Source organism: Microchirus variegatus, assembly GCF_963457635.1.
Source record: "Microchirus variegatus genome assembly, chromosome: 14".
Classification (NCBI taxonomy): domain Eukaryota; kingdom Metazoa; phylum Chordata; class Actinopteri; order Pleuronectiformes; family Soleidae; genus Microchirus; species Microchirus variegatus.
Genome location: NC_139815.1, coordinates 17,228,202 through 17,238,074, shown reverse-complemented (window position 1 = coordinate 17,238,074; position 9,873 = coordinate 17,228,202). Strand labels below are relative to the sequence as shown.

At 40.9% G+C, this 9,873-nt stretch overlaps 1 protein-coding gene across 1 annotated transcript; it reads right to left on the bottom strand.

The window, feature by feature from the left end:
* Positions 1 to 5,792: 5,792 nt before the first annotated feature.
* On the bottom strand, positions 5,793 to 9,204 carry LOC310936497 (putative gonadotropin-releasing hormone II receptor; the record flags this gene model as incomplete). The annotated part of the gene is made up of 3 exons (XM_083900570.1): positions 5,793 to 6,208; positions 7,259 to 7,451; positions 8,677 to 9,204. The coding sequence occupies 3 exons, from the start codon at positions 9,202 to 9,204 to the stop codon at positions 5,793 to 5,795; spliced, it is 1,137 nt and encodes a 378-aa protein (XP_083756696.1).
* Positions 9,205 to 9,873: the final 669 nt, after the last annotated feature.

Sequence of the window (9,873 nt, the reverse complement as noted above, 5' to 3'; positions counted from 1 at the left end):
TCAGGTTAATGTTCAAAGAAATTGAACCATACTTTGTGATGAGAAGTAGCAGCATACTGTCGATACCTCTGCTCCACATGGCAACAGGGTTACAATAAAAGAAGATGTACCACCGTGTTCAATGGCTTCAACAACGCCTACATGACATGAGATAGTAAGCAGAGTCAACAGAGGTCAGGTTATTGTATGTGCACTTGTGAGTTAATGTACTTCACTTGACACAATGAGAGCACATGGACTTTACACACCGGTCTGCCAACGTTAGCTAAAGAAGCTCAGCTAACAATGGCGGACAGGTGTGAATCCATGTGACCCTCTGGATCACTGTAACACTTGGTGCTTCCAATGAAAACTATGAACTATGAAGTGGGGTTGGGGTTAGGGGTTAGTGTTTTGTTAGGGTTAGAACACTAGTGCTTGACAACAGTTATCAAAGACTGAGGAAAACAGTGTTTGATAACAAGCAGATAATTACGATGATTTACTTGCTTGTAACGAGGCCGGGCCAGGATCTCCTGGCGTTTTGTGCCAGCTGTGGAGCATCTGCTCGCCATGTGAAAGTATCGCTGGAAGCGGTTCTCATCCATATTGTCAAGACTGGCTCAGATAACTTGACAAAAAACAAACCAATAACAAGAGGGATGCCGGTAATTAGTATTTAATTTAACCAAAATATAGCCTATGCCTGTAATCAGGTGACTCGGTTGTAAATAGTCACCCTGTTAAAATAATCGCCTTACTCTTTTTTTCAAGTTTTAGAGGAAACACAAACATCTTAAAGGGCTAAAATCACATGATCTGATCAACTGAGGATGTGAAGATGTGCATGTGAAGATGATTTAGGCAAAAAAAAATGATTATTATTATTTTAACAGTGTGACGAAATGCAGGTACATGGATGTGTTGGATGTGAAACTAAGAACAGGTAAGCTGCAGGGTGCCAGGCCAGAAATGGTGTGAGAGAAAATGCATGGCTGGACGGGCTTTAAAGGCACAGCCCCGCCTCCTCGGAGATTGCACACACCTGCTGAGGGCCATAAGCTTGTTTGCACAAAGAGAGAGAAAGCAAGAGATGGACACCTATACACAACCCCACCCACTCGGGGGTTGTGACAATATGGAGCTCATGAAGTCAACAGTGAAACTCGCAAAGTTGTGTTTGGCTCCGAATGGTGTCGTCTCCAGATGTTTCCATAATTCAAACTTGTTTTCAGCTTGAACTTGCAAACTTTCATGGGGTCCACCATTTTTGAAAACACCATGCAGCAAAAGCTGTCTCCCATAACTCTGAGGTTTCAGAAACGTTCACTTACAATGAATACGACGCAAGAGGGATGTTTAGTGGACTCATCTCGCAATCACGTAAAGCACAAGCCCATTTGAAAGCACCGAGTGTCCAGAGTACATGAAGTGAACCAGGCAATTGTTAGCTCGTCATCTCAGTAAAAGACACCTTCTGACCTGTGTTGAGCAGTGGTGATTTCACCACCGCTAAAAGGTCAGGACAAACAGTTATTTATAGCTCATTCATAGCTATGAAACAGATTTTAAATTACTCACTCACTCGCTCATTGTCTACCACTTTATTCTCCATATGAAGGTCACAGAGGGCTGCAGCCAATTCCAGCTTACAGAGGGTGAAATCGCATAGCCAACAAACAGACGATGAGATGAAGAACACCACTCTATCATTCACATCTCTGCAAGTTTCTGGATTGTGGGAGGAAGGAAGGAGTACAAACCCACATGCACACTTCCACGCAGAACTCGTGACCTTCTTGCTGATAGGCAACAGTGCTAGCCACTATTCTGCCATGTGAGTGTACAACCGAGTGGGGCGTGATGGTGCACTCCCGAGACAGTATGTCCCTGTCTTACTAGAAATGTGATTGGAAAGGACAAGACTGAGTAAGAGCAGTGGATGAGTTTAGGTTCTCCAGCTGAGAACAGGTGATATTTTTTTCCCCCAATTCAATTCAATTCAACAATAAAACTGAACTTTTAATAAAAATCAAAATAAACAAATCCCTCAATTGATCTTCAAAACAGTTGGCAATTGATTTAGTATCAGTTACTATTGGATTAATTGTTGCAGCCTTAATCAGGTCATTTGAGTTCATCATACCAGAGTCAGTCTATCAGCAGTGATGCTGCACTGGATCACTCACTGGTGACGGGGACCTCATTTCAGACTCAGTCAACATCAGTGATAAAAATGTTCTTAGCCTGCAACTGTCCTCGGAGACCATGACTTAGACCTGTCATGTTATCATTCCACAGAGCAATGGGGACAGAGCGTCCCACCATGTAAAGCAAATAAAAATAGGTGTGTTTAAAGACAGTGAGCAAAGTAACAAACAAACAAAAAAACAACATACAATGACAAGAATTATTTTAATTACTCTACAACTGCCCTTTTCATTTACTGTCTCTTTTATATGTCTCTGCACAATTTGACACTGTTTTTTTTAAGTTTCTAAAGACTTAATTTTCACACGTGTTACTATTTAATGTGTTTGATGTTTGTAAATTTTGTTTTCTCCCTCTTCCCTTACCCCTACAAGTGTTTTCTGGCACTTTCCAGGCCAATGTTGTGAATTTTTAGTGGCCCTGTCTGTCTGTCTGTCTGTCTGTTTGTGCTTCCACGCTTGCACTTGCCAATATGACCAGCAGAGTCCGCCAGAGGCTTGTTGCATGAATGGGGTGAAGTCTCCCATCTCTGATTGTCTTGTTCACAGTGTTTTGCCTGGTAAAATAAAGGTTAAATAGTTGAGAGACAACAAATACGTATAGCATTTGAGTCCAAAACAAATGTCCCCAAATGACCTCTGGGGACACGGAGGTTATCTGTTGCCCATTTGAAAGAAACTAGTGCTTTTTGAATTTGTACTCTGCTTTCAGATCAAAGGCAATATTCTTTTTTTTATTCAGCTTCCTGTATAAATGTCTCTCTTTGTTTCTGCGCGCTCTCTGATCATCTGTCATATAATGACCTGCATTATTTCCCATACTTTTTCTCCTTTCTTTGCTCCTACATTTCCAACATAGTCAAATGTTTTCACCCAGATCTTTGTGCATCTCCATTATTTGATTTGCTGTAAATTTCCCTCTCTCCTTCTATTCTGCTACCAATAATGACATAGATTCAGCAGTTTTAATGCCACATTTATAGGAAACCTGATATGTAGTAATTCAAAGGATTTGCAAGAACTGGCTCTCTATACTTAAACACTCCCATGCACACCTCGTTTGCATCAAACCATGATGCAAACGAGGTGTGCAATCCATGCATGATTTCACATTTGCCTCCGTAACCTTCAAGTAACCTTCAGGCTGGTTACATGTTGTGAAGTGAAACGTCCATGTCCTCATCCTCGTCGTCAAATAGGTAAAGGAGATATAAATATTGAGATTAGCTCATTACAGGATGAGAGACATGATGTAATCAATTAAATGTTTTTAACTGATTATGCACAGAGAAGATCCGAGCATATGAGCCGTCCATCTGCTGGTGCCAATCAGAGCTGACGAAGGATGAAAGGCGGGGTACACCTTGGACAGATCGCCAGTCCATCACAGGCCCACATAGAGATAAACAACCATGAAATCTCACACCTGTTTTTAGACTGTGGGGGGAAACCAGAGAACAAGCATGCACACATGGGGAGAACATGCAAACTATTCTTGCTGCAAAAGCAAACGTGCTAACCATGACACCAACCTTGTGGCCTCCTAGCATGATGGTGTACAAAAATTAACAATTTATTTTTGCATTTAAAGTTCACATTAAGTGGTCCTGTTGCACATATGTGAGATATGGAGGTCTACTTACATACATTAACTTGTTTTTTTATGGTCAAAAACCTCCTAGTTGCTGTAAACGAGCCGATAGAAATCTGTCTTTTCTGACGCTGTTCCCCAGACGCTACATTTCAGTCTGAACTCTCACACCCAGAAGACAGAGTGTGTTGTGATTGGCCAGCCAGTGTAGAGCCTCCCCAACTGTCTTGTGATTGGCCAATACCCGGAAGTGACATAATCAGCACACCCGCTCTCAGAAGCACAGCTCCCCCCTCTGGAACGGTGGATGCACTGCTACTCATTATCAAAACATTGTTTTAACAATGTTTAAAAATAGCTTCATCACGACTCCCCGCCACAGTCCCTTTTATGACTTTGATCCGGAGTCAGACCCAGAGTCAGAAGACACTGTCGCTCGTGAAACACCTCACCAACGGACGCTATTCTTCTTCTGCGGTTCAATGTACGCAACCGGATGTACCGGGACTAGTGTCCGGAGCAGGAGGATCAGGAGAACTGCCGTTTACGTAACCGGACCGGGTTTTTTCAGAGATCTCACTGAGCCCGAGATTACAATAAAACACAGCCTTCTCAGTAATGGCTGAACAGGGCTTCGTAAACAAGGTAAGGACGCAGATACACACTAAAAAACAGCGTTAATTAGAACTTCCGGTCTATGTCTGCTTTAAGTAAAAAAAAAAAAAAAAGTTTTGTTGAGATAGTTTTGTCTAGATTTGATAGGTGGGTGTATTTGATGTGAACCTGGGATGATTTTGTAAAAAGAGGCAGTTAATATGATGGCTTCACAAATTTGAAAGATCTAAAAACCCTTTAATCTGTCTGTGGTAATTTAGTTCAGATCTGACATGTGTAACGATTGTGAGTTTTTTTATATATATATTTATATATCTTGGCTGTGTCTGATGTATTCTATTCTCTCGCTTCACGCTTCTTTTACAAAGGAAGTCAGGCTCTGCAAATATAAAAGTGAATGCCAGACAGTTTCAAGGCTTTACCTGAAATATTGAACACATTTTGAAACAAACTAAATTTTGAACAAAGTCGATGTCACAACACCACCATTATAATCGTTTTCTCTTTTGTATTCTTTACACCGGCGGTTCTCAAACTTTTTATACCAAGAACCACCTGAGAAAATACTGAGCTCTCAAAGTAACAACATTATCTCCAATGTTCAAACACAGTGGTGTAAATAAGGCCCCGAACAAAGTCAGCTACAGACTTTTCACAGGAGGCAGATTTATTCCTAATAAGATAATTTGCTCTTTTGTCATCCTCTTCTTGCTCACACTTCACACACTGGTATAGAGAAATTAGATTAAGATGAAGCGAGAGATATGAGAGATAGGGCAATCACATGCCCTAGTATATACAGTAGAACAGTATTTCTGACTCCCCCCTCCCTCAATTACCACCAGAGGAAGCTTGCACACCACTGATAGTACACATACCACAGTTTGAGAACCACAATACTGTGGCCTATGACTTTTGGCTTTCTGAAGTTAATATATTTGCGCCTGTATAATTGCTTTCTCATGAAAATTAGGCCCATTGTTCATCTCTCCTCCAGAGGGAATGGACTGGGTTGTATATTTCTATTTCTATAAGTCGTTGCAGTACCTGTTGCAGTTGCTAGAGCTGTACAAAGGCGTGCTTTCAGTGCAGATCCACACTGAGCACAGACAAGAGCAGGACTGTTGCGTAACCTGACAATCACCGTCTTAGCTTTTCGTTTAGTCATTAAGGTTTCTTCATAGCACAGTACATGTACATTTTATACATCAAGCCAGTTACACAACCCTGTTCCTAAAGCTCTTATATAATCTCAACGCAAGGAGAACAGCCTCGGGCGCCTCACAGATTTACTGTGCACATGCTGTAATAATGAAAACATATCCAGTCACCAGATAACACATCATCACAGAAGAAAGGTAAATAAATGGTTTACTCTTCTTTCCTGATGCGATTGTTCACACCTGCTGTCCTTTTTCACCAGCGCCCCCCCCTCTTTTGCAAGGGAAAGTCACTGCAGTGCATTTCAAAGCCTCTGTTACCACCGTGTTAGTCACCTTGACTGACACGTCCGTGGCTCTGCGGTGGCTCACGCCCTTGAGACCCTTGCAGAAGCGTATTGTGAACAGACCGTAAATGATGGGGTCCAGGCAGGCGTTGAAAAGGCCAAAGATGAACAGGATGTGGGTGAGGGAGTGAGAGACCTTTCCCTCCAAGTCATCTGGGAAAAACCAGTACCACAAGCCCAGCAGGTAGTAGGGAGTCCAGCACACTATGAAGCAGGTCACTATGACGAGGCTCATTTTCAGAGTTCTCATCCGAGCCTTGGGGATGTTGTTTTTGGAACAGCGCAGACTTTGTTGGTTGGAGAACACTACAGTGGAAAAATCAAAGACAAGTATTAGATGTGAGTAAATATGATATACATAACAGCTTAACTGGGGATGCACAATATTGGTCTTTTTTACCATTATCCAATACGAGGACATATCGGTGCCTGGGCTTATAACTGATACTGATATACAGTTCAGCTTTTTCCCTGCCCCCAATGGCAGAGGTAATGTAGTCACTTCTGTCATGAAATTAGCATCATATTTAAATAAAGGTTGACACAGAGGTCAAGTAGGTAGCAGCCTATTCAGTCTACTGTTTTAGTCATAAGTCCTATCAGGGGATCTCGGTGTGTTTGTCAACGTCTGATAATAGATTTTAAAGACAATATCAGCCAATACCCAAATTGTTCTACTAATATTGTGTATTCTTAAACTAAAGTCTAGCGTATACACAAAGGACACGCCTTCTAAGGTCGCACCTAATTTACAAATATTGAATGTGCAAAAAGATGCAGAAAAAACAACCAAAATTAAATTGAAATTTAAAATGAAATGATCATATACAGGACTAATTGAACTCAATTGCAAGCTTTTCTTTCTTTTCTTTTCTTCTCCCGAGCTACTTAAACAGCCGGGTCATACAATGCTTTCTTACAAACAAGCAGCTCAAAAACATTATTTAGAGGACACTGAACATATCTTCCTATATATTAATCTTTCCAGTTGTCACAGTCAAACATAAATTTCCTTTAATTACTAAAAAACAGTATTAAAAAAAAAATACATAAAAATTAAACACATTAAACAGAGCATGGGAAAAACTGGAGAAACAGACAGGACTGAACTTTAAGCAAAGACGAGCAAACAAACAAAACAAAACCAGAGCAAACCAAACACACAAACTAAATCCAATGACCAAACGCAGACAATTGGGAGCACTGAGACTAAATACACTCAGGAGGCAGGGACAATCAAGGTGCACAGGAGAGAAAAAATTCAAAATAAAACAGGAAGCAGACACAGAGCTAAAAACTCAAGCATAAGAAATGTCCAACTAAAAGCGTCCTGAAAGTAGCAAGCAAACAACTCACAGCTCTTCTTTGTCATCTGGATGAAGATCCTGGTGTAGCAGACGATCATGATGACCAGTGGGAGCAGGAAGAGGCAGGAGAAGGTGAACATGTTGTAGGCAGTTTCCTGCCAGTGAGTGAAGAAGCTCCCCCGCGTGGTGCACTGAGTAAAGTTGGCTGGGTATGTGATAGTCACATTATGGAAAATGAACATCTGTGGATTTTGAAAGGAATTGCATGAATTAAATATATATGTATATGTATATATATATATGACAAAAATACACTCCAGTGTACACTCTAATACACTCTACTACTAGATTGCTAACAGAACGCTTCAAGATTGTAAATTGGAATGGTGATCTGTTATATATGCTCTTATATAGATAGATAGATAGATAGATAGATAGATAGATAGATAGATAGATAGATAGATAGATAGATAGATAGATAGATAGATAGATAGATAGATAGATAGATAGATAGATAGATAGATAGATAGATAGCTATAGATATATAGATATGTAGATATATATAGTATACAAAATATTGACAACTTAGTAAAAACTCACACTAAACCATGCTAAACATGAAGACAGATTCAAATAGAAACATTCAAACTCAGGGGAAAGACCACCACAGTTATGGTGATTTATATAGACACTATTATATAACATAAACTACAATGCATGTGTTAAGACCAACTATCAATTAAAACATATTCTTATGAATAATAAAAGTAATTTCAGTAACTTCACTTATTGCAGTTTACTTTGTATATTATGAATAAATGAGAATGAACACTTAGAGCGGTTGTCTGTTTAACATGTAGCTCTGTTTGAACACAACATGATGGACATTGGTACATGATAAGAATTACATTAAGGTTTCCCATTGTTGTGTTACTCAGTGAAGGAGCTCCTAATCCCAAAACCATGTGGGCCCCAAAGCCATGCAGCTGCTTTTCCTGTATCAAAGCCTTTTGAATTTTCCACATTATATGCAAATGCAACAGAGAAGTAAACAGAGAAAGATTAAAGGGGAGATTATATTAAAGAAAATGCGAAACAAGATTATAATTTTCTCTAGCATGTGCAGTTTTCCTAGTTATAATAAAAATGATGACAATATATGTACAGTTATCCGTTTCCTGGTATAGAGCGTCCTATAAAAGGAATAATAGCCTATAAAATCCTAATAACTCAGCATGTATTTGTATTCCTGTATATATACATATATATATGTATATATATACAGTATTCAAGCTTTAATTTCACATTGTTTTGTCTCATTTAGCTAAGTATTGCTTTAACATTTTTCTATCCTGACTTTTGAAGTCTTTATTTGTGTTTTCTTGTGGCTGTGTCTTGGGCGAATTGGGCTAAAAGCTTCTGATCATGACTCCCTGTCTTCAGTGTTCACGTGCTGCCTGGTCTTACCTGGGGAATGGCGAGCAGGGCGCTCATAGTCCACGCCACCATCAACATGACCCTGTTCCTTTTGCGCGCCACACTGATGGACAGAGGATTGAGGATGGCCGACTGTCTGTCCAGACTAATCACCACGGTGACAAAGGCACAGGAGTACATGGCCTGTAGTTTGAGGAACATCAAGAACCTGCAGGCCAGATCGCTGGCCAGCCACTGGACCGTGATGTTCCACGCGGCGTCCACGGGCATCACGATGAAGGTGACCAAGAGATCGGCCACAGTCAAGTTGATTATCAGGACTCTGACGTGGGATTTGCGCTTGTGGCCGTTGGCTGCCCACAGCACAGCTGAATTGCAGAGAGTGGAAATACCACAGAGAATGAAGGTAACGATCACTCTGACTTTGGCCGCTGTAGAAAAGGTAGGCAGCAGTGGTCCTCGGTCCACTGACGACCAGTTACAGCTGGCATTGAGGTCAAATCCATCACTCTGCTTATATATGATGACAGGGGGATCACAGCGGGCGGAGACGTTCATTTTCTGACCCTCACCATGGAGTCAGAATCATGTTCAGCTACACAGACTCTGGTGGAGCCAAAGGGGGTTAAGGCTAAATCAGCCTTCCTTGTGTTTGACGTTGTTGTCAAAGATTCATCTGCATGGATTTGCATACAAAGATAAAAAAAAAAAATTAGTTCAGTGAGTAAAACAGCGGCAGACAGAAAGAGAGCAGTGTAGGGTTCATGGTTGATCCTGATTCTGTGCACCAGGGAACCACAAACCCAACAACCTGACAATCAAGACATTTAAAGGGACAAATTCTCTTTAAATTACTCTTTTCTCCAAGTTTTCCAGCTTCCACAGTCCAAAAACATGCAGATTTGGGGATTAGGCAGATTGGACACTCTAATTGACAGTAGAGTGAACGGTTGTTCTATGTGGCCCTGTGATGGACTGGCGACCTGTCCAGGGTTCACCCCGCCTTTTGCCCTGTGTCAGCTGCAAGTGGCACCAGTGCCGCCAGCCTGTGACCCCCATGGGGAGGACAAAGATGACATTTTGACTCTTTGTAGTCCAACCAATGTCAATTTTAAAAATTACAAAGCAGGAAGCTGCAGTTGGGTTTCAAGACTTTATATTTGGCCAATTATAGAATGTAATAATACTATTTTTGCCTGCGCGTGCACAGAGGTCCATTACAGGCTC